The following is a 25,065-nucleotide window of genomic DNA, read 5'->3' on the forward strand; positions in this document are numbered from 1 at the left end:
GGTTATGCATCCTCGTCGTGTGCCAGGCTTAGCCTGATACAATTTAAGGTGGTCCACAGGGCACATATGACTGGCCCGGATGAGCAGGCTTTTGAAGGGGTGGAGGATAGATGTGCGGGTAGGCCCGTGAATCATGTCCATATGTTTTGGGTGTGTCCGAAGCTTGGCAGATTCTGACAATTTGGATAATGCTAATGACACGGGTTTGTTGATGTCATGTTGGAGGTACTGAAGGTAAGAGTGGTTCTGAGTCCAGAGGTGGCGGTTTTTGGTGTGTCAAGATCCAGGGGCAAGAGAGGCCGATGTCTTGGCCTTTGCCTCCCTGGTAGCATGGAGACATAGTGTTAGCATGAAGGGACTTGGAACCCCCCCCGAATTCAGGGATGTGGGTTAGTAACATGGCTGGGTTGCTCAGGCTTGAAAAGATTAGGTTCGCCCGGAGAGGATTGATGCTAGGGTTTGCCCGGGAGTGGCAGCCGTTTATCGACTTCTTTGCGTAAAATTAATCGGGGGGGGGGGGGTTAAATAGGAGAGGCAGGGAGAGTAGGGGAATTGTTGGGGTGTTGGTTATGCTAGCCCTGTCGGCTGGGTTTGGTGGTTTTTGGTGTGGTTGCTCATTCTGTTAAAATTTATAATATTTTATTTAGGCATTTATAAGTACAGCCACACCACACGATCAAACGCATTCATGATACAACCACCTCCCGGCCCATTGAGGGCATCATTACCACATTCAATAGCTTCCAAACATTGTCCAATAGCTGCCGCTCCTTCACAAACCCTGTCTGGTCCTCCCCCATCACCTCTGGCACACAATCCTCTATCCACACCACCAGCACTTTTGGCAATAGCTTGACATCCTCGATAACAACAAGATTGGGTGGTCTTTCTTTAAAATGAGTGAGATAGACGTTTGACATTGCATGTGAGGAAGCTGTACATCTCTTCTAATAGGGATCCCAGCTCACACCCAAACCTTGGGCCTTCCCTGACTGCATCGTCCCCACACAATCCATCACCTCCCATAGTATAATCAAGGCCCCCAACGCCTGTACTCCAGCCCAGCTAGAAACTGTCACATGCCCTCATCCCACCCACGCCGGGGGGGGGCTCCAAACTACAATTTCTGATAAAAAGCCACAAACATCCCATTTACCTCTGGCTCTAACCCAACCCACCACCTCCCCTCGTCTGCCATATCTCCACTTTAACCAGCTTCCCCAGGTCTAAGCCAGGACCGCTGCCTTTAAGCAACTGCGCCACACCAACTCTGTCCATGTCAGCAACCCACCTCCATCCCCAGCAGAAAGACCCTGCCATCCCCACCAGAAAGAAAGAAAACCACCCCTCTTCCCCAACAACAAATCTATCTCCCACTTCACTCCCATTAACTAACCTAGCCACTAACATAGGATAAAAGCAAATTACTGGAGATGCTGGAATCTGAAACCAAAAAAAAAAAATGCTGGAAAATCTCAGCAGGTCTGGTAGCACCTGCAGGGAGAGAAAAGAGCTAACGTTTGGAGTCCAAGTGACCCTTTGTCAAAGCTAAAAGCATGGAAAATGGGAGATATGTATACTGTGAGGTGGGAGTGAAAGATGAGTCATAGCCACAGAATCCAAAGGAAAAGAGTGCTAATGGCAGTCCCCAGAGAGAATAAAAGGTGTGAAAGGCCAAGCAGCAGAGAAACTAATCAGAGGGTAAGCTGTGACAGATGCAGGGGCAAAGAGAGAAGCAAAGGGGAGAAAAGGTAAGGAGATGGGGGACAACATGGGGGTGGGGCGAATATATATAAAGAAAGAAATAAAAGGTGAAAGATTGTTTTGGAATGAAAAGGGTTAAGGTGGGCTACAACTAATCATTTGAAGTTGTTGAATTCAATATGGAGACTGGAAGGCTGGAGCGTGCCTAACCGGAAGATGAGATGCTGATCCTCCAATTTGCGTTGAGCTTCACTGGAACATTGCAGCAGGCCAAGGACAGACATGGGGGCATGTGTTGAAATGGCAAGCAACGGGAAGGTCAAGGTCCTGAATGCATACAGACCGAATTTACTCAGCAAAGCGATCACCCAGTCTACGTTTGGTCTCTGATATGGGACCACATTGGGAGCAACGAATGCAATAAACCAAATTTAAAGGTGTAGCTGAAACGCTTCTTAAGAATCATCATTGAGTTTACAATGCAGAAGGAGGCCATTCGGCCCATCAAGTCTGCACTGGCCCTTGGAAAGAGCACCCTACCTATGTCCACACCTCCACCCTATCCCCGTAACCCAATAATCCCACCAAACCTTTTTGACACAAAGCGGAATTTAGCACGGCCAATCCACCTAACCTGCACATCTTTGGACTGGGAGGAAACCCACGCAGACACAGGGAGAACGTGCAGATTCCACACACAGTGACCCAAGCGAGGACCCTGGAGCTGTGAAGCAACTGCTAATCACTGCTACTGTGCTGCCCGTTAATATGGAATGAGTGTTTTGGGCCTGGCCTGGAACATGGTGGCCACCACTCGAGGCAACTGCCTTTCCCCTAATCCCTCGTACCTGCTCTGCATTCCAACCCACATGTACAAAACCTGATACATTAAACCTGACCGAAAAGCGCCAACACCCCCCCGCTGGTATCTCCATAGTCCAAAGTTCTTACTAGTTTCCAAGCCTATGGTCTCAAAAACCTACTCGCCTTGTCTGGCGTGTCCATGTAGAATTCTTGGCTCTGGTATGTGACCCATAATCCGGCTGGGTGCAGCACCCAAAACTTTAGTCCTTCCTTGAACAGAACCACTTTGTCCCTGTCGAAACCAGCCTGGTGCTTAGCCAACTCCGCACCCAGATCCTGGTAGGACTGAATCACATTTTCTTCCCAGGTGCACTTCCGCATCTCCTTCGCCCACCGCAGAATCTTCTCCTTGTCCAGATATCTGTGCAATTGTACCACCATCGCCCTCGGCTGCTTCCCTGCCTTTGGCCTCCTCCTCAGTAACCTCGGGGGGGGGTTGGTTGAAGACCCCCTTCCCCACCAGTTTCCCAAGCATGTTTGCTACATACTTCGTGGCCTGCGTTCCCTCAATGCCTTTGGGCAACCTCACAATCGGAAGATTCTGCCTCCTCCATTGATTCTCCAAATCATCCACTTTCTCCCTTAGCTTCCTATGGCCCACCGCCACCAGCATAATCTCTGCCTCCAACAATGCCAGCCAGTGTACATGGTCCTCCACTGACTCTTCCACTTTTTGCAGTGACGCACTATGTGCCTCCAACCTCTGCGCCACTTTGATAGCTGTCCAAATTAGGTCTGCCACCTCAGCCAGGTCCTCTGAGGCCTCCTGTTTTTGCTGCCACAACTTTGCTGTCAAAAACTCCACCAACTGTTCTGTGGACCACTGAGCGGACAACGACACCACAGAGCTCGTCGCCATCTTTCCTTCTGTTGCACTTCGCAAAAGCTCCTGGTAGTGACTGTTGCACCTTTACAGTTGCAGTCCTTGTTTGAGGGGGCTGAGACTTGCCCACCCAAAGGAGAATTCTTTGCTCTGTCTATTACTGTACTTTGTACCAGCAAACACCCCCATGAACGGATAACAAGGATCAAACAATTCCGCCTCAAGCAGGAGCCATCAAATGTGCGACTACTCACTCCATGGCCACCACTGGAAGTCGTTACATAACATTTTTATCCTTTTTGAGGGGCTTTTCTATTTGCAGGATTTCTGAACCTTTAATGGCTTTCCATTTTTTTTAACCAATAGGAATCTTGGATGGTTACTTCTACAACTCCCTTCCTTTCCCTATTTGGAAGTGGTCCACAGAACAGGTGGTGGAGTTTTTGACAGCCAAGCTGCGGCAGCAAAAACAGGAGGCCTCAGAGGACCTGGCTGAGGTGGCAGACCTTCTACAACTCCCTTCCTTTTCCTATTTGGAAGTATTTCTTCTGGCACTTCCCAAATTCAGAAGTTTTCAACTGATCATATGAAAATAGTTACATTTCATCACACTAACTTCCTGAGGTATGAGATTATGTTTTTGAAAAAATTAAGCAAATCACGAAAGGCATACCTGATTCATCAATGGAAGATCTTTTGTGGCTTCCTTTTTTCTTTTAACCAAATCTTCAAGCATTTTTTTCAATTGGTGTTGGTAATCAGTTGCTCTGGCTTTTGAGAATAAAGCTTGTTAAATTTAGTCAACATATAGATAAAATAAATGCTCAAGCTATGTAGACTGTTGGGATCTTCTCTGTAATTAGCAGCAGTCACCACTTTCATATTCAAGATTGTTTGAAAATCAAAACTTAAAACACTAGACCTGATCATTCACATGATGCGAAGTTATTGTGGGAGACACTCGGCCCACCCAACAAAGTAGCAATAACAATCTTTGCAAGCAGATATTCATCTGATTTTAGGCTTTAGTGTACAAACTTGCAACCTCAACAACAATATTTGAACAAGAACAACCACTCCATCTCATTTTTAATGGTTTGATCCTTGGCAAAACCATTTGGTATCCCCTACACATGAGAGGAGTGAACCTGGTGCATAATGGCTTGTCATTCACCACAAGCTAAGACTTCAATAAAATCATGCATTAACAGGCCATATTCTGATGCCAAACCCATTTGTTATTCTAGGATTGCCCTGGAAGATGAAAGTATCCTAGCCTCTGCTCCATTATCGAACATTTTAAATGCCTTTCCATTAAAGAACTCCTGGATCTATGTCATCAAAACCAAAGTAAGAAGTCTTACAACACCAGGTTAAAGTCCAACAGGTTTGTTTCAAATCACTAGCTTTCGGAGCACAGCTCCTTCCTCAGGTGAATGAAGAGGTATGTTTCAGAAACATATATATATATATATATAGACAAAGTCAAAGATGCAAGACAATGCTTTGAATGCGAGCATTTGCAGTAATTAAGTCTTTACAAATCCAGAGATAGGGGTAACCCCAGGTTAAAGAGGTGTGAATTGTCTCAAGCCAGGGCAGTTGGTAGGATTTCGCAGCCCAGGCCAGATGGTGGGGGATGAACATAATGCGACATGAATCCAAGGTCCTGGTTGAGGCTGTACTCATGTGTGCGGAACTTGGCTATAAGTTTCTGCTCGGTGATTCTGCGTTGTCGCACGTCCTGAAGGCCGCCTTGGAGAACGCTTACCCTGAGATCAGAGGCTGAATGCCCTTGACTGCTGAAGTGTTCCCCGACTGGAAGAGAACATTCCTGCCTGGCGATTGTCGCGCGATGTCCGTTCATCTGTTGTCACATACCTTTTCATTCACCTGAGGAAGGAGCAGTGCTCCAAAAGCTAGTGATTTGAAACAAACCTGGTGTTGTAAGACTTCTTACTGTGCTCACCCCAGTCCAATGCCGGCCATCTCCACATCAAAACCAAAAGCATCCCTTCAGCAACTTGCTGCTTCCAACCAACAATGCTAGAAATGGCTCCCTTTAAGTTAATATTAGCTCAATCCTATCCTTGACATCCTCTGTGCTTGCAAACATGCCCTCCCTTGACCCTGTTTTCACCTCCCAGTCCCATGCAGATCTGTACTCCCAACATTGTCTGAATCACTCCAATCTGGTTTCTACTCTTCCAGTGGCACCACTCTCACCAGAACTGTGTTATTAGAATTTTCTAACTTCCAAGGTGCATTATCCCTTCTCATTCCCGTTGACCTTTTTTTTTTTTTTTTGCAGCTTATATGTTGACCATCTTCTTCCAAATGCCCGTTACAAGAGCAAAACTCTATAGACCCGGAAATAAAAATGGGAAATGCTGGAAATATTCAGGTTAGGCAGCATCTATGATAACAGCAGTTAACTTTTTAGGTTGATGAACTTTCGTTAGAGTTGACAAAGATTGACTTCCGGTTGCGGCGATGTCCAGCTAAGCCGCACGTTTCGGAGGCTCCAGCTCAAACGGACCTTCGGGCTCTTTTAAGAGCCCCAACGGGGAATTTTTTCAGGATGAAACCCGGTGTGGGGTGAGTTAACAGGGAGTCCCCCCAACGAAAGAGAAAAATATCGGCGGCGGTGGCCACATCGCGAAGAATCCTCGAGGATAGGGACAGGAGGAAAAAAGAAGCAAGATGGCAGCGGAGAAAGCCCAGGCGACATGGGGGCCCGATCAAGACAAATTCTTAAGACAGTGTGTGGAGCTACTTAAGAAGGAGGTGCTGACCCCGATGCTACAGGCAATTGAGGGGCTTAAGGAGGCACAAAGGACCCAGGAGACGGAGCTCTGCGTGGTGGAGCAGAAGGTGACGGATAATGAAGACGAGATCCTGGGCCTGGCGGTCAAAACACAGACGCACGAGGCGCTCCACAAAAAGTGCATTGAAAGGATTGAGGCCCTAGAAAATAGAGCACAAAGGAAGAACCTTCGGATCCTGGGTCTCCCCGAGGGAGTGGAAGGAGCGGACTGCGGGGCTTACGTGAGCACGATGCTAAGCTCGCTGATGGGAGCGGAGGCCCCTTCGGGCCCCTTGGAAGTGGAAGGGGCTCATCGGGTCCCTGCGAGGAGACCAAAGGCGGGAGAACCACCTAGGGCGACAATCGTGCGATTTCATCGCTTCAATGATAGAGAAGTGGTTCTGAGATGGGCCAAAAAGGTACGGAGTAGTAGATGGGAGAATGCGGTGGTATGGGTGTACCAGGATTGGAGTACGGAGGTGGCGAGAAGGAGGGCGAGTTTTAATCGTGCCAAGGAGGTGCTACACAAGAAGAAGGTGAAGTTCGGGATGCTGCAGCCGGCGCGACTATGGGTCACGTACCAGGAGAGGCATCGCTACTTCGAAACGGCGGAAGAAGCATGGACCTTTATTAAAGACGAGAAACTGGATCGGAACTGAGGGACTGATCTTAGAGGGGAAATGACACTGTCGATGTATACAGGGATGTAAATTGGGAAGGGGGGGGACACTAAGAAATGTGGGCGCCGGTGGGGGGAAAGAAGAGACATAGGCGGGGGGTGAGGAATGGGAGTGGGGCGGTAGAGGGAGCTGCGCCACAAGGGGCGGGACAACTACAGAGAATATGGGGCCTACTGTCCTTGTTCCCGCGCCAGAAAGGTGATGGCGGGAAGATAGGCGCAAGGTAGATGGGAGTTCCCCACACGGGGGTGTCAAGGAGTGAGCGGGAGAAGCCAGGGTCAGTTGAAGTCAGCTGACTTTCGGAATATGGGGGGAGCAATCACGCTAGATGGGGATCTAGCGGGGAGGGGGGGGGGGGAGGGGGGGGGGATAACTGGGTTGCTGCTGCAGCAATCAAAGAGGAACTGGTTAAAGAAAGGGTGGTCGGGGCTGGAATGCGACACCTGGGGAACGGGTGGGAGCGCGGAATCGGGACGTGGGACTGGCCTAGAGAGGGTGATGGCTAGTCGACACGGGAAGGGGGCAGGTAGCCCCCCAGTGCGGCTGATCACGTGAAACGTGAGAGGCTTAAATGGACCGATTAAAAGGGCCCGAGTCTTCGCGCACTTGAAAGGACTGAGGGCAGACGCGGCTATGCTCCAGGAGACGCACCTGAAGGTGGCGGACCAAGTTAGGTTAAGGAAAGGATGGGTGGGACAGGTGTTCCATTCAGGGCTGGATGCAAAGAATAGAGGGATGGCCATACTGGTGGGGAAACGGGTATCATTCGAAGCTAGGAGCATTGTAGCAGATAGTGGAGGCAGATATGTGATGGTGAGTGGCAGACTGGAGGGAACGGAGGTCGTGTTGGTTAACTTATATGCCCCGAATTGGGATGATGCGGGATTCATGAAGCAGATGCTGGGACGTATCCCGGACCTGGAGGTAGGAAACTTGATAATGGGGGGAGACTTCAACACCGTGCTGGACCCAGGGTTAGATAGATCTAGATCTAGGACCGGAAGAAGGCCGGCAGCGGCCAAGGTGCTTAAGGGGTTTATGGACCAAATGGGGGAGTGGATCCATGGCGATTTGTTAGACCGAAGGCCAAGGAGTTCTCCTTCTTCTCCCATGTTCACAAGGTGTACTCCCGGATAGATTTTTTTGTTTTGGGAAGGTCGTTGATCTCGAGGGTGGAAGAAACTGAGTATTCAGCCATAGCTATCTCAGATCATGCCCCACATTGGGTGGACCTGGAACTAGGAGAGGAGAGGGAGCAGCGTGCACTCTGGCGATTAGATGTGGGATTGCTGGCGGATGAGGGAGTCTGTGGAAGGGTGGGGGATGTATTGAGAGATACCTGGAGGCCAATGACGACGGGGAGGTCCGAGTGGGAGTAGTATGGGAAGCACTAAAGGCGGTGGTCAGAGGAGAGCTGATCTCCATCAGGGCCCACAAAGGGAAAACAGAGGCCAAGGAAAGGGAAAGATTACTGGGGGAGATTTTAAGGGTGGATAAAGAATATGCGGAGGCTCCGGAGGAGGGACTATACAGGGAGAGACGACGACTCCAGACGGAGTTCGCCCTTCTGACCACTAGGAGGGCGGAGGTGCTGTGGAGGAAGGCACAGGGGATGAGATATGAATATGGGGAAAAGGCTAGTCGCCTATTGGCCCATCAGCTGCGAAAGAGGACAGCGGCGAGGGAGATAGGGGGAATTAGAGACTAAAAGGGAGCTACGGTGCGGAGAGCAGGGAAGATAAACGAGGTGTTTAAGACCTTTTACGAAAGACTTTATAGGTCCCAACCCCCGGAGGGAAAAGAGGAGATGTGGCAGTTTTTGGACCAATTAAGGTTCCCGAAGGTGGAGGAGCAGGATGTGGAAGGCCTGGGGGCACCAATTGGGGTGGACGAGGTTACCAAGGGGCTGGGGAACATGCAGGCAGGGAAGGCCCCGGGACCAGATGGGTTCCCGATGGAATTTTATAGAAAATATGTGGACTTGCTGGCCCCGCTGCTGGTAAGGACCTTTAACGAGGCCAGGGAAGGGGGGACTCTACCCCCGACAATGTCGGAGGCGACGATATCGCTAATTTTGAAGCGGGATAAAGATCCGCTGCAGTGCGGGTCCTATAGGCCTATTTCACTACTAAATGTGGACGCCAAATTGCTAGCAAAGGTGCTGGCAACGAGGATAGAGGACTGTGTCCCGGGGGTGGTGCACGAAGACCAGACAGGATTCGTAAAGGGGAGACAACTAAATATCAACGTGCGACGGCTATTAGGGGTGATAATGATGCCCCCAGCAGAGGGGGAGGCAGAGATAGTGGCGGCAATGGATGCAGAGAAGGCATTTGATAGGGTGGAGTGGGAGTACCTATGGGAGGTGCTGAGGAGGTTCGGGTTCGGGGACGGGTTTGTTAGCTGGGTCAAACTCCTCTATGGGGCCCCAACGGCAAGTGTGGTCACTGGTCGGCAAAGATCGGAGTATTTCCGACTATACAGGGGAACAAGACAGGGATGCCCGCTATCTCCATTACTGTTCACGTTGGCAATTGAACCACTGGCCATGGCACTGAGAGACTCCAGAAAATGGAGAGGGGTGATTAGAGGGGGAGAGGAACACCGAGTGTCACTCTACGCGGATGACCTACTGCTGTCTGTGACGGACCCAGTGGGGGGGGATGACAGAGGTCATGCAGATATTGAGGGAGTTCGGAGATTTCTCGGGATATAGGCTTAACATGGGGAAGAGTGAACTTTTCGTGATACACCCTGGGGACCAGAGTAGAGGGATAGATGGCCTGCCTTTAAGGAGAGTGGAAAGAAACTTTCGATACCTGGGGATTCAGATAGCCAGGAGCTGGGGAACCTTGCACAGACTTAATCTGACACGACTGGTGGAACAAATGGAAGAGGACTTCAAGAGGTGGGACATGCAGCCACTGTCACTGGCTGGCAGAGTGCAGGCAATTAAGATGATGGTCCTCCCGAGGTTCCTATTTGTATTCCAATGTCTCCCTATACTGATCACTAAGGCCTTCTTTAAAAAAATAGACTGGAGCATCACGAGCTTCGTGTGGGCAGGGAAAGTTGCAAGGGTAAGGAGGGGGTTCTTACAACGTAGTAGAGACAGAGGGGGACTGGCGCTGCCGAATTTGGGCGACTACTACTGGGCCGCCAATGTGGTGATGATCCGTAAATGGATGATAGAGGGAGAGGAAGCGGCATGGAAAAGGTTAGAGAGGAAGTCCTGTAAAGGGACGAGTCTAGAGGCGCTGGTGACGGCGCCACTACCGTTCTCACCAAAACAATTTACCACAAACCCAGTGGTGGCGGCAACATTAAATATCTGGGGGCAATGGAGGTGACAGAGAGGTGTGCTGGGAGCCTCGGTGTGGTCCCTGATCAGGAACAACCATAGGTTTGCCCCAGGGAGGATGGATGGAGGATTCCAGAGCTGGCACCAGTTGGGAATTAGGAGGGTGGGAGATTTATTTATAGACGGGACGTTTGCGAGCTTGGGAGCGCTGGAGGAAAAGTATAAGCTGCCCCGGGGACATTTCTTTAGGTATATGCAGGTGAGGGCGTTCACAAGACAACAGGTGAGGGAATTTCCATTGCTCCCGATACAGGGGATCCAGGATAGAATGCTATCGGGGGTGTGGGTCGGGGACGGCAAGGTGTCAGAGATATACTGAGAGATGAGAGAAAAGGGGGAGGAGCTGGTGGGTGAACTGAAAGGAAAATGGGAAGAGGAGCTCGGGGAGGAGATAGAGGAGGGTCTGTGGGCTGATGCCCTAAGCAGGGTAAATTCCTCTTCCTCGTGTGCCAGGCTTAGCCTGATTCAATTTAAGGTGCTGCATAGAGCACACATAACGGGAGCAAGGTTGAGCAGGTTCTTCGGAGTGGAGGACAAGTGTGGGAGGTGCGGCGGAAGCCCGGCAAACCATACGCATATGTTTTGGTTGTGCCCAGCACTGGAGGGGTATTGGAGGGGAGTGACAGGAGTGATCTCGAAGGTGGTGAAGGTCCGGGTCAAACCAGCCTGGGGGTTAGCTTTATTTGGAGTTGCGGATGAGCCGGGAGTGCAGGAGGCGAAAGAGGCCGATGTCGTGGCCTTTGCATCCCTAGTAGCCCGGCGTAGGATTTTACTTATGTGGAAGGAAGCGAAACCCCCCGGACTGGAGGCCTGGATAAACGATATGGCGGGGTTCATAAAACTGGAGCAGATTAAGTTTGCGCTGAGAGGATCGGCTCAAGGGTTCACCAGACGGTGGCAACCGTTCCTCGACTACCTAGCGGAACGTTAGAGGGAAGATTGATGACCAGCAGCAGCAACCCAGGGGGGAGGGGGGGAAGGGAGGGAAGTTTCATTTTATGTTATTTGGTTAGTTTACCACGTTAGTTAGTTACTCTTTATTAGATTGTAGTTATCATGTTACTTGTACTGTTAACTTTTCTTTTTGTTTGATGTGTAAGGGGAAAAAATTGTGAATGAAAATTTTCAATAAAATATATATTTTTTTAAAAAGTTGACAAAGATTCACTTTGTTTCTCTCCAAAAATTACACCTGACCTGCTGAGTATTTGCAGCATTTTGTTCTTCTCCATTGTCCATCTCTATTTTTTAACTTGCATACCCAATTGTGGCTGAGCATCTCTAGCAATGGCTTTGCGTCCCCCTTTGTTGCCTCTGCACACCTGCCAAGATACTCTAAACCCTGTTCTTCATCTACATGTTGTTTCAGTAACATGGTAATTGCAAATGTTTCCACATGTACCTCTCAAGATCTGCCACTGCCTCGGTGTTGACTGTCATCCCATCTTGAAGAAGTCTTTCTCCAGTAAAACTCTCAAGACTGTCATTGCTTTCAGCTCATGTCAACGACTCCCCTTACCCCGGTTGTTGATTCTAAAAGTCTCCCTGTCCTGAGTCACCGGGTTTAATCAGAAGCCACTTCACTACCTGAGCCCCAGTCTTAGGCCCACTCTGAGTTTACACCCGGATCCTCCCATATCCTACGTTAGCTGCAGCCCAATGGTTACACTCCATGAGTCAGAAGGGCTTTTCTCTTCATCACAAGGATTGCCTACTTTCAGTTTCGGAACTCAACCCAGCTGCACTCATACCGTAGCTCTTCCACTGTTGAACTCCAAATCATAGCATTGGCTATCTAGTGCTCTGCTGATCCCAACACCAAGGAATCCAGCCCCAGCAAAATGACTGATATCCCATGCTGCACCAAGATCTATTTTCCTATGATGTCCATTCTCATCAATGCCTCCAGGTTTTTCAATGTTCAAATTTAAAATTCCTGCACTTGTCCTTATATTCTACTATAGCTTGTCCTTTCTCATCTTTAAAATCTACAGTCCTCCAACTCCATTCCTGATTTTAGACATCTATTACATCACCCCTTCTCTTTATCCCAGATTTAGTAACTGTCCCTTATTTCCCTCTCAGAACCGTGTTACATTTCTCAGCTCTGAAGCTCCACGGAGTTCTCCCAGATTTGTGTGAAAGCAGATCTGCCAATTTAACACCAGAGAACTTCCATGGGAATTTCACGAGTCGCTCTTTGGTCAGTCCTTAAAATATTTTATTGGCTTTAAGCTTTCTTTTCCCAACATCTCTGAAACACCTTGGGACCTTTTCTATGTTAAAGTATAGAAATGCAAGTAGTTTGGACCACCACTGCGCTTCCTGCTGGTGATGTTGAATATTCTTTCCTAAACCAATTTTCTCTTCCTCTCCTGTTTGTGTCCTGATACTTTCTCAACATGACTAGTGATACATAAATAAAAGTAATTATCTTAAAGAAGAGTAATTTAGAAAGATAGGTTTTGGAAAGCATTGACAAACATCACCAGCAAATTTAAATTAGGAAGCAATATTGTGATTTGCTAACTTCACTACTTTGGATGACTGTTCAGATGAAACAAAAAATAAACAAGGAATAAATATGTACTTGCAATTTGATTTGAAGTAATCAGGTTGTACATTGGAGACAAATGTAGTCCTCAGAGGAGATATGTTATCTGTGTCATTAATATAGGCTAGAAAAACAAAAGAATACATTTCAACAATCAAACAACTCCCCATCACTCATATCAAATACAATGTTGCATATCCCAGAAAATGATAAACAAATCTGTGAAAGACTTTAGCAAATTCATATTTTGCTGCAATACCAGTCATAAGACTGCATTCCCATCTGAACAAAATTGGTCTCAGCTCAGTTTCTGTGGTTCAATAGCCTCCTTTTACCTTTGGATCATACCCGGCATGTTAGCACAGTAGTTAGCACTATTGCTTCACAGAACCAGGGTCCCCAGTTCGATTCTCGGGTCACTCTCTGTGAGTCTGCATGTTCTCCCCATGTCTATGTGGGTTTCCTCCGGGTGCTCCGGTTTCCTCCCACAAGTCTGAAAAGATCTGTTTGTTAGGTGAATTGGACATTCTGAATTCTCTATGTGTACCTGAACATGCGCTGGAGTGTAGCGACTGGAGGATTTTCACAGTAACTTCACTGCAATGTTAATGTAAGCTTGTGACACTAATAAAGATTATTATTATCACTGCCTTCAAGAAAAAGAGAAATACTATTGAGATGATCATAACCAATCCCAAGGGAATTATTACCTCAAATAATTTTCCAGCAAACAAATTCCTCAAACCCCCTCCCCTAACCAATGTGCATTATGGGCTCACAGGAAAAAAAAATACAAATTAGTTAGGAGTAGGCCACTCAGCCCCTCGAGCCTGCTCTGCTGTTCAATAGGATCATGCTGATCTGATTGTAACTGCAGATCCACATCCCACCAACTCACTGATAACCTTTTCAACCCCTTGCTTATCAAGAATCTTCTATCTCGGCCTCAAAAATATTCAAAGACTGCCTTTTGAATAAGAGTGCCAAAGATTCACTACACTCAGAGATAAATTCCGATTAACCTTGAATGGGTGACCCGTTACCACAAGTTTCAGAAACATATATGGTGCCTTTCCTAGACTGCCTCTGGATAACCTAAACATTACCAGTAGTTTTTCCACCAGCAAATATGCCATAGGAGCCAAGAGACTATTTGACTCTGTTTCATCACTCTCCCAGATGAGGTCACCTGTCGTGTAAATCAGGAAGGTGAGGGAGGAAGGCAAGTTACCCATAATTGCAGTCCTACCCAATCGCATCGGTCTTTTTATTCTAGAAGTTATGTGAACATTCATGCACATGCAACTTGATTGCAGATATCATGGGCGGGATTCTCCGATAATTGACGCGATGGCCGGAACACGGCGCCAAAAACGGCGGGGATCACTCCGGCGTCGGGCTCCCCGAAACAACGCAAATTCTCCGGCCCGGAATGGGCTAGCAGCGACGTGTCACCATTTGCGACAGCGTCACCAGTCACGGATACGGCGTGTCATTGATGCCGCGCGGCGTCGCAGCACAAAAGACGGTGCCCCCCCCGGAGAGATGTCAAGATGGCCGCCCGCCGCGCAGCGCCGAGGTTCCAGGAGTGGGACATCGAGGCGCTCCTGGACGCAGTGGAGCAGAGGAGGGAGACCCTGTACCTCGGAGACGGCCGCAGGGTCGCCCCACGCCTCAGCTGGCGCCTGTGGAGGGAGGTGGCAGAGGCCGTCAGCACTGTGGCTGTGACATCCACAAGGTCAATTACCTTGTCAGGGCAGCCAGGGTGAGTACCCGCCCCCCCCCCCCCCCCACCTCCCATGTGGGCCACAGCCCTAGGAGCAACCGACATGGCTGCACCCACCCATGCAGCCTGCAGTGGCAGGATGTGTTGCGCACCTCTGCCAATTTACACACAACTGCTAGCCTGCATGTATATCTCTGCCTAACACTGTTGCCCTTTATCCTTGCCACCCACCCGCCCCCCACAGGAGAAGTGCGCACACAACAACAGGGAGCGTGAGAGGACCAGTGGGGTCCAGCTGATGAGAGGGGCAGCATGGCAGCACTGTGGTTAGCACAGTTGCTTCACAGCTCCAAGGTCCCAGGTTCGATTCCCGGCTTGGGTCACTGTCTGTGCGGAGTCTGCACGTTCTCCCAGTGTGTGCGTGGGTTTCCTCCGGGTGCTCTGGTTTCCTCCCACAGTCCAAAGATGTGCAGGTTAGGTGGATTGGTTATGCTAAATTTTCCTTTGTATCCAAAAATGGTTAGGTGAGGTTACGGGGATGGGATGGCGGTACGGACTGGGGTGGCGGTCCGGACTGGGGTGGCGGTCCGGACTGGGGTGGCGGTCCGGACTGGGGTGGCGGTACGGACTGGGGTGGCGGTACGGACTGGGGTGGCGGTACGGACTGGGGTGGCGGTACGGACTGGGGTGGCGGTACGGACTGGGGTGGCGGTACGGACTGGGGTGGCGGTACGGACTGGGGTGGCGGTACGGACTGGGGTGGAGGTACGGACTGGGGTGGCGGTACGGACTGGGGTGGCGGTACGGACTGGGGTGGCGGTACGGACTGGGGTGGCGGTACGGACTGGGGTGGCGGTACGGACTGGGGTGGCGGTACGGACTGGGGTGGCGGTACGGACTGGGGTGGCGGTACGGACTGGGGTGGCGGTACGGACTGGGGTGGCGGTACGGACTGGGGTGGCGGTACGGACTGGGGTGGCGGTACGGACTGGGGTGGCGGTACGGACTGGGGTGGCGGTACGGACTGGGGTGGCGGTACGGACTGGGGTGGCGGTACGGACTGGGGTGGCGGTACGGACTGGGGTGGCGGTACGGACTGGGGTGGCGGTACGGACTGGGGTGGCGGTACGGACTGGGGTGGCGGTACGGACTGGGGTGGCGGTACGGACTGGGGTGGCGGTACGGACTGGGGTGGCGGTACGGACTGGGGTGGCGGTACGGACTGGGGTGGCGGTACGGACTGGGGTGGCGGTACGGACTGGGGTGGCGGTACGGACTGGGGTGGCGGTACGGACTGGGGTGGCGGTACGGACTGGGGTGGCGGTACGGACTGGGGTGGAGGTACGGACTGGGGTGGCGGTACGGACTGGGGTGGCGGTACGGACTGGGGTGGAGGTACGGACTGGGGTGGAGGTACGGACTGGGGTGGAGGTACGGACTGGGGTGGAGGTACGGACTGGGGTGGAGGTACGGACTGGGGTGGAGGTACGGACTGGGGTGGAGGTACGGACTGGGGTGGAGGTACGGACTGGGGTGGAGGTACGGACTGGGGTGGAGGTACGGACTGGGGTGGAGGTACGGACTGGGGTGGAGGTACGGACTGGGGTGGAGGTACGGACTGGGGTGGAGGTACGGACTGGGGTGGAGGTACGGACTGGGGTGGAGGTACGGACTGGGGTGGAGGTACGGACTGGGGTGGAGGTACGGACTGGGGTGGAGGTACGGACTGGGGTGGAGGTACGGACTGGGGTGGAGGTACGGACTGGGGTGGAGGTACGGACTGGGGTAGAGGTATGGGGTTAGGTAGGGTGCTCTTTCCAAGGGCCGGTGCAGATTTGATGGGCCGAATGGCCTCCTTCTGCACTGTAAATTCTATGAGAGACCACTAACCGTTCACGAGGAGAGGGCCCCGGAACTCGCAGGCGGACCGGAGGACCAAGAGGTTGCGGATGCAGAGGTCGGGGGCGCACCACCAAGTGAGACCCCCCCACGGCCTGCCCCCCTTCTCCTCTTCCCCCATATCCTCCGATCACCAGCTGTGTGTCTAACCATGCATGCTGTATTGTGTATTGCAGGACCAAACGTCGAGGCACCCGTCCCCGCAGATGCTGATCGCCCCCAGGACGATTCAGGGCGGCCACGGGTCAGGGAGCGACCTGGCCCATCAGGCAAAGCACACCCCCAGGACGATTCAGGGCGGCCACGGGACAGGGAGCGACCTGGCCCATCAGGCAAAGCACACTCCCAGGACGATCCAGGGCGGTCACGAGACAGGGAGAGACCCGGCCCCTCCAGCATATAACGCCCTCAAGACGTCCCAGGGCGGCCACGAGACAGCGACAGAGCCGGAGCACCAGGGAGACGACGCCCCCGTCTCGTGCGAGTGCGGCAATGCAGATGGGCAACACCCAGCGACGAGGGGGGCAGCCACAGGTCCCCGTCGCAATCGCGCCAGGACACCCGACCCACGACACCGCTACCCACAGGACACCGCTACCCACAGGACACCACTACCCACAGGGCACAGTAAGAAGTCTTACAACACCAGGTTAAAGTCCAACAGGTTTGTTTCGATGTCACTAGCTTTCGGAGCGCTGCTCCTTCCTAAGGATGGGCCGAAGTCCCGCTGCTAAAATGCCTGTCCCGCCGGCGTAGATTAAACCACCTACCTTACCGGCGGGACAAAGCGGCGCGGGCGGGCTCCGGGGTCCTGGGGGGGGGGGGGCGCGGGGCGATCTGGCCCCGGGGGGTGCCCCCACGGTGGCCTGATCAGCGGGCGGGCCTGTGCCGTGAGGGCACTCTTTCCCTTCCGCCTTCGCCACGGTCTCCACCATGGTGGAGGCGGAAGAGACTCCCTCCACTGCGCATGCGCGGGAATGCCGTCAGCGGCCGCTAACGCTCCCGCGCAGGCGCCGCCCAGAGATGTCATTTCCGCGCCAGTTGGCGGGGCACCAAAGGCCTTTTCCGCCAGCTGGCGGGGCGGAAATTCATCCGGCGCGGGCCTAGCCCCTTAAGGTTGGGGCTCGGCCCCCAAAGATGCGGAGCATTCAGCACCTTTGGGGCGGCGCGATGCCCGACTGATTTGCGCCGTTTTGGGCGCCAGTCATCGTGCCGATACCGGAGAATTTCGCCCCTGGTTAGCAGAAAGCACAGCTGCCAATTAGTGGGCTAGGGGTTCACAAGAGACTGGAGTCCAAAGAAGAGTTTGGATGGCGAGGGTGACCATTGTATGACTGGATGAAAGTAGGGCTGATAAGGATGTGTGAGCTGATGAAAGAATTGAAGTATGATCATTTTAAATTTGAGACAATGGACTAAATCAATATTGACCATCGACTTGACAAAGTGGAAAATTGCCCAGGTGAATCCTCTCCACAAAAGCAGGACAAATCCGATCAAGCAATGTCCCATCAGTCTACTCTCGTTCACCTGCAATGAGATGGAAGTTGTTGAAAATGCTATCAAGCAGCATTTCTCACCAATAACCTGGTCACCAATGCTCATTTGTGTTCCGCTGGGAAAACATGCCTCCAGATTACATACAGGTTTTGTCAAAACAATTCAATAGAGCTGAGTTTCAAAGATGAGGTGAGAGTGACAGGCCTTGAAATCAAGGTAGCAGGAAGTCCTGCAATTTTTTTTTGGGGGGGGCGGGGGGTTCTGGGAGGAGAAAGAATAGGTACTGTCCACTGGCTGGAGAGTTAGTACAAAGGGAGGCGGTTGTAGTTGTTAGTGGCCAAATATCACAGCTCCAGGATACTGTCGCAGGCATTCCTCAGGGCAGAGTCTTAGACCCAATTATCTTAACTGCATCATCAGTGACGTTACCTACATCGTAATGTCATTAGTGGGGACATTCACTGATGACTGTAGTGCTGAGTGTGGTAATCACCACTGTTGTATATATTAGGAGATGTGTGGTAAGGTCCAGTACTACAGGTGCGGGGGTAGTCCCTGCCTGCTGGCTCCGCCCAGTAGGCGGAGTATAAATATGTGTGCTCCCTGTACAGCAGCCATTTCGTCAGCTGCTGTAGGAGGCCACACATCTTAGAGTAATAAAGCCTCAGTTGTATTCAACTCTCGTCTCTGTGCAATTGATCGTGCATCAGTGAGTTCCTTTCTCAACTCCTCAAATCAGTGCATGGCAACATTCAGCAAGACCTAGATAACGGTCAGCCTGGGTTGATAAGGGGCAAATAACTTTGTGCCGCATAAGTGGCCAGGCAATGGCCATCTCCAACAACAGAAAGTCTAACTTCCTTTCACATTCAATGACATTGCCATCACTGAATCCCCAACCATCAACAAGCTGGAGGTCACCACTAAAGCATCAATACCAAGTGTGCTGGCTATTCTGTGGCAACTGACATACCTCCTAACTCCCCAAAACAAGTCAGGAGTTTGACAAGATTAAGCCAAAAGCAGTCAGCACTTTAACTCCCTCCATCACCAGTGCAGAGGTAGCATATGTGCTATCTAACAGATGTACTGCAGCAACTTGCCAAACTTTCTTTTAATGGCAGCTCGCAAGCCGGCAGCCTCAACGAGAACACGGGGCGCAGGCACATGCAATCACCACCTCCAGGGTCTCCTCGAAATCACACAACAACGTGATATGGAAATATACTGTAGTTCCTCTAATGTCACGGAGTCAAAATCCTGAAATTGCTAACCTTTTAAAAAAAAAAAAATTTAGAGAACCCAATTCATTTTTTCCAATTAAGGGGCAATTTAGTGTGGCCAATCCACCTACCCTGCACATCTTTGGATTGTGGGGGCGAAACCCACACAAACACGGGGAGAATGTGCAAACTCCACACGGACAGTGACCCAGAGCGGGATCGAACCTGGGACCTCGGCGCCGTGAGGCAGCAATGCTAACCACTGTGCCACGGTGCTGCCCTAGAAATTCCTAACCTAATGGGTATATGGGAGTACCTTCACCACACAGACTGCAATAGTTCGAGAAAAGACTTGCATTTATACAGCACTTTTCATGATCACCAGATGTCTCAAAGTACTTTACGGCGCACTAAGTACTTTTGCAGTGAGGTCACTGCTGTAATGTAGGGAGTCCAGCAGTCACTTTGCTCACAGCAAGATTCCAAGAACAATACGAGCATTGTTTTTGAAAGTATTTAAAATTTTTAACATTTAAAATATACATCATAACAAAATCAAACAACAACAAAAAAACCAACCCCCCCTCCCAACACTGCAGCAACCCAAACCAAAAGCCCCCCCTTCCCCACTCCCCCTGCCTGCTAGCAGCTGACGGTAACCAACTTCTTAAAGTGTAATATAAACAAACCCCATCTCTTGTGGAACCTCTCACTTGTCACCCTCAAAATGAACTTAACCTTCTCCAAATACAAGAACTCCATCAAGTCCCCCAGCCATACCGAGGCACAGACGGAGAGACTGACCTCTGCCCCAACAGGACCCGCCTGCGAGCGAGGGCTAGAACATCTGCCCCCACTCCCGTCTGCAGCTCCGGGAAGTCCAACACCCCAAATATGGCCCCCAGGGGCCTGGCCTCCAAGTCTCCATGCAGAATCAGCAACATGGTGCTGAAAGATTTCTCCAACTTCAGGGAGGCCCAGAACATACGTATATAATTGGCCGGGCCCATCCCACACATGTCCTCCACCCCCTCAAACAATCGGCTCATCCTCGACTTCATTGGTGTGCTCTATGTACCACCTTCAGCTGTATCGACCCCAGACTCGCACACGAGGTTGCGGCAATCACCCTCTGCAATACCTCGCACCATGTCACCTCCTCCAGCGCCACCCTCAGCTCCTCCTCCCACCCGGCCTTAACCTCTCCAAAGATGCTCTATCGTCCAAAATCCTCACATATATCACTAAGATGACTCCCTCCCGCCCCCCTCCTCCAGCCCCATCACCTCCAACAATGAGGAGGGCGGTGCCACCGGAAAAGCCGGGGAAACCTTCTTTGTAAAACTCCATACCTGCATATACTGAAAGGTCTTGCTGCTCGTCAACCTTCTTCGTCAACACCCCCAAGCTTGCGAACTGCCCTTCTAGAAATAAATCCTTCATTTTCATCACCCCCGCTCCTCTAAATCCCGAAACCTAGCATCCAGCCTCGCCAGTTCGAACACATGGTTCCCCCAGATTGGCATCAACTTCAATCCCGACCCTAAGCTAAAGTGCTGTCAGAATTGCCTCCATATCTTCAACGTGGCCACCATTACCGGACTCGCTGAATATTTCCCTGGAGCAAATGGAAGTGGCACTGTTGTCAGCACCCGCAGCCCCATCCCACCTACAAGAGTAGGCCTCCATCCTCACCCACGTCACACCCGGCTCCCTGCTCCAACCCACACCTTCTCCACATTTGCCACCCAATAATAATACAACCGGTTTTCAAGGGCCAGACCCCCTAACTGCTGCCCTCTCTGAAGTACAGTCTTCCGAATCCTTGCTCCTTTACCTGCACAACCAAATGATAAAATCAATCGTCCATCCCCTTAAAAAAATGCTGTCGGTGCAAAGACCGGTAGGCACTGAAACAAAAATAAAAACCATGGCAAGATATTCAAGCCAGGGGGGTCAACCCTGGTTCAATGAAGAGTGCAGGAGAGCATGCCAGGAGCAACAAGAAAAATGAGGTATCAACCAAGTGAAGCTACAACACAGGACTACTTGTGTGCCAAACAGCATAAGCAGCTAGTAATAGCCAGAGCAAGCTATTCCACAACAAACGCATCAGGACGGATCACAAGCTCTGTAATCCTGCCACATCCGGCCATGAATGGTGGTGGATAATTAAACAACTCACTGGAGGAAGAGGCTCCACAAATATCGCCATCCTCAATGATGGAGGAGCCTGTTACGCTCTAGTGCGTTGCAATGATTGAGTCAGTGCATCAAAGAACATCTAGTTTTATTATTAATGATTAGTTAAGATTTATTAAATTACAATAATGTGGGTAGAAAATAATGCTAATACGGGGGACTTTAACACAGTTCTTGATCCTGGCCTGGACCGGTCGTGTTCAAAAATGGGTGGGGTGCCAGCGATGGCAAAGTAACGGAGAGGGTTCATGAAGCAAATGGGGGGAGCTGACCCATGGAGATTTAGTCGGCTGTCGGCGAAGGAGTTTTCGTTCTATTCTCACGTCCACAAGGTGTATTCCCGAATCGATTTCTTTATCATGAGCAGGGACTTGCTGACGGATGACGGGTGCAGAATATTCGGCAATTACCTTCTCGGACCATGCTCCGCACTGGGTTGATCTGCAGATTTGCAAAGATAGCTTTCAGTGCCCACAATGGAGGCTGGAAGTTGGGCTGCTGGTGGATGAGGCGGTGTGTGAGAGAGGCTGAGGAAATGCATAATTACCTGCAGGTAAATGATACTGGAGAAGTCTCAGCAGCGGTGCTCTGGGAGGCGCTGAAGGCAGTGGTGAGAGGGGAGCTGATTTCAATCCGAGCTCACAGGGACAGGACGGACAGGGCAGAGACAGACCGACTGTTTAAGGAAATTTTACAGACGGACAGGAGCTATGCGGCGTCCCCGAGGCCAGAGTTACTTAGGAAACGACAGAGGCTGCAGACCGAGTTTGAGGTGTTGTCTACAGGGCAGGCCGTAGAGCAGCTTAGAAGGGCAAAGGGCGCAATATACGAGCATAGGGAGAAGGCCAGCAGAATGCTTGCACAACAACGAAGAAAGAGAGAAGCGGCTAGGGAAATGGGAAAGGTAGTTGACAGCGAGGGAAACCTGGTGGGGGACCCGGTAGGACTGAACAAGGTGTTTAGGGACTTCTATAGCAAGCTGTACACCTTGGAACCCCCCCACGGGACTGGAGGGGATGAGGCACTTTTTGGACGGACTGACCTTCCCAAGAATAGGTAGGGGGTTGGTAGACGGGCTGGGGGGCCTGAAGATCATGCAGTCGGGTAAATCCCCGGGGCCGGACAGATACCCGGTGGAGTTTTATAAAAAGTTCTCCGAGATAGTGGGGCCGGTGCTGGTCAGGGTGTTCAACGAGGCAAGAAGCAGAGGGGTCTTACCCCCGACGATGTCGCAGGCCACTATCTCGCTTATACTGAAACGGGATAAAGTCCCGGAGGCATGTGGGTCTTACAGGCCGATCTCCTTGATCAACGCAGACGCTGGGTTACTGGCCAAGACCTTGGCGTCTAGAATTGAAGACTGTACTGGACGTGATTGCGGAGGACCAAACCGGGTTCGTAAAGGGCAGGCAACTGGTGGCCAATCAATTTATGATGCCCCCGGAGAGCAGGGAGGCAGAGGTAGTGGTAGCAATGGATGCCGAAAAGGCTTTCAACCGGGTTGAGTGCGACTATTTATGGGAGGTGCTGGGACGTTTTGGGTTCAGTGTGGGATTCATTGACTGGGTTAGGGTCCTATATCAGGCCCCAGAGGCTAGTGTGAGGATGAAAAGGGTGACATGAGGGAATTTGGTTGGTTCTCAGGATATAAATTGAACATGGCAAAGAGCGAGGTGTGGGTAGTGCAGGCGCGAGGTCAGCGGAGTAGACTGAGGGGGCTGCCATTCAGGCTGCTAGGGGAAAGCTTCAGATATTTAGGGATACAAGTAGCGCGAGACTGGGGTAAGTTGCATAAGCTAAACTTGTCCCGGTTGATGGAGCAAGTGAGGGACGCGTTCCGGAGATGGGATGTGCTCCCGCTGTCAATGGCGGGGAGAGTGCAGGCAGTGAAGATGTTGATTCTTCCGAGATTCTTGTTCATATTTCAGTGTCTCCCCATTTTCATCCCGTGGTCCTTCTTTAAGAGACTCAATAAAATTATCCTGTGATTTGTTTGGGCGGGCAAGTCCCCACGGATGAGGAAGGCGATGCTCGAGAGGAACCAAGGGGATGGGGGGCTGGCGTTGCCGTACTTTAGCAACTACCACTGGGCAGCTAACATAGGCACGGTAAGGAAATGGATGGTGGGTACTGGGTCGGTTTGGGAGCGGATGGAGGCTGCGTCGTGAAGGGGCACCAGTTTGGCAGCCATGGTTACGGCGCCTCTGCCGCTCCCGCCGGCGCGGTACTCCACCAGCCCTGTAGTGGTGGCGGCTCCACGGATCTGGAGCCAGTGGAGGAGGCATATAGGGGAAGTGAGAGCATCGGTTTGGTCCCCAATCTGCGGTAACCACCGATTTGCCCTGGGGTGTATGGACGGTGGGTTCCAATTATGGCGGAGGGCGGGGATTGCGAGGATGGGCGATCTGTTCAAAGAACAAAAGAACAAAGAAATGTACAGCACAGGAACAGGCCCTTCGGCCCTCCAAGCCCGTGCCGACCATACTGCCCGACTAAACTACAATCTTCTACACTTCCTGGGTCCGTATCCTTCTATTCCCATCCTATTCATATATTTGTCAAGATGCCCCTTAAATGTCCCTATCGTCCCTGCTTCCACTACCTCCTCCGGTAGCGAGTTCCAGGTACCCACTACCCTCTGCGTAAAAAACTTGCCTCGTACATCTACTCTAAACCTTGCCCCTCTCACCTTAAACCTATGCCCCCTAGTAATTGACCCCTCTACCCTGGGGAAAAGCCTCTGACTATCCACTCTGTCTATGCCCCTCATAATTTTGTATACCTCTATCAGGTCTCCCCTCAACCTCCTTCGTTCCAGTGAGAACAAACCGAGTTTATTCAACCGCTCCTCATAGCTAATGCCCTCCATACCAGGCAACATTCTGGTAAATCTCTTCTGCACCCTCTCTAAAGCCTCCACATCCTTCTGGTAGTGTGGCGACTAGAATTGAACACTATACTCCAAGTGTGGCCTAACTAAGGTTCTATACAGCTGCAACATGACTTGCCAATTCTTATACTCAATGCCCCGGCCAATGAAGGCAAGCATGCCGTATGCCTTCTTGACTACCTTCTCCACCTGTGTTGCCCCTTTCAATGACCTGTGGACCTGTACTCCTAGATCTCTTTGACTTTCAATACTCTTGAGGGTTCTACCATTCACTGTATATTCCCTACCTGCATTAGACCTTCCAAAATGCATTACCTCACATTTGTCCGGATTAAACTCCATCTGCCATCTCTCCGCCCAAGTCTCCAGACAATCTAAATCCTGCTGTATCCTCAGACAGTCCTCATCGCTATCCGCAATTCCACCAACCTTTGTGTCGTCTGCAAACTTACTAATCAGACCAGTTACATTTTCCTCCAAATCATTTATATATACTACAAAGAGCAAAGGTCCCAGCACTGATCCCTGTGGAACACCACTGGTCACAGCCCTCCAATTAGAAAAGCATCCCTCCATTGCTACCCTCTGCCTTCTATGGCCTAGCCAGTTCTGTATCCACCTTGCCAGTTCACCCCTGATCCCGTGTGACTTCACCTTTTGTACTAGTCTACCATGAGGGACCTTGTCAAAGGCCTTACTGAAGTCCATATAGACAACATCTACTGCCCTACCTGCATCAATCATCTTAGTGACCTCCTCGAAAAACTCTATCAAGTTAGTGAGACACGACCTCCCCTTCACAAAACCGTGCTGCCTCTCACTAATACGTCCAT

At 51.1% G+C, this 25,065-nt stretch overlaps 1 protein-coding gene across 4 annotated transcripts in view; it reads right to left on the reverse strand.

The window, feature by feature from the left end:
- The window catches only part of LOC140391760 (TBC1 domain family member 8-like), a 165,998-nt gene that overhangs the window by 2,655 nt on the left and 138,278 nt on the right, over positions 1-25,065 (reverse strand). Inside the window, exons 18-19 of one of the 4 annotated variants that reach the window (XR_011935165.1) lie at positions 12,829-12,916; positions 4,065-4,162 (exon numbers count right to left, since the gene is read on the reverse strand). Coding sequence is in view for 2 of the 4 variants with exons in the window: in XM_072476603.1 (XP_072332704.1) it covers positions 4,065-4,158; positions 12,829-12,916 (182 nt within the window). In the remaining 2 variants the exon portion in view is untranslated. The remainder of the gene's footprint in view (positions 1-4,064; positions 4,163-12,828; positions 12,917-25,065) is intronic. The other 3 variants (XR_011935166.1, XM_072476603.1, XM_072476602.1) reach the window with 3 other exon arrangements.

Source organism: Scyliorhinus torazame, chromosome 15 (genome assembly GCF_047496885.1).
Source record: "Scyliorhinus torazame isolate Kashiwa2021f chromosome 15, sScyTor2.1, whole genome shotgun sequence".
In the NCBI taxonomy this organism is placed as follows: Eukaryota; Metazoa; Chordata; class Chondrichthyes; order Carcharhiniformes; family Scyliorhinidae; genus Scyliorhinus; species Scyliorhinus torazame.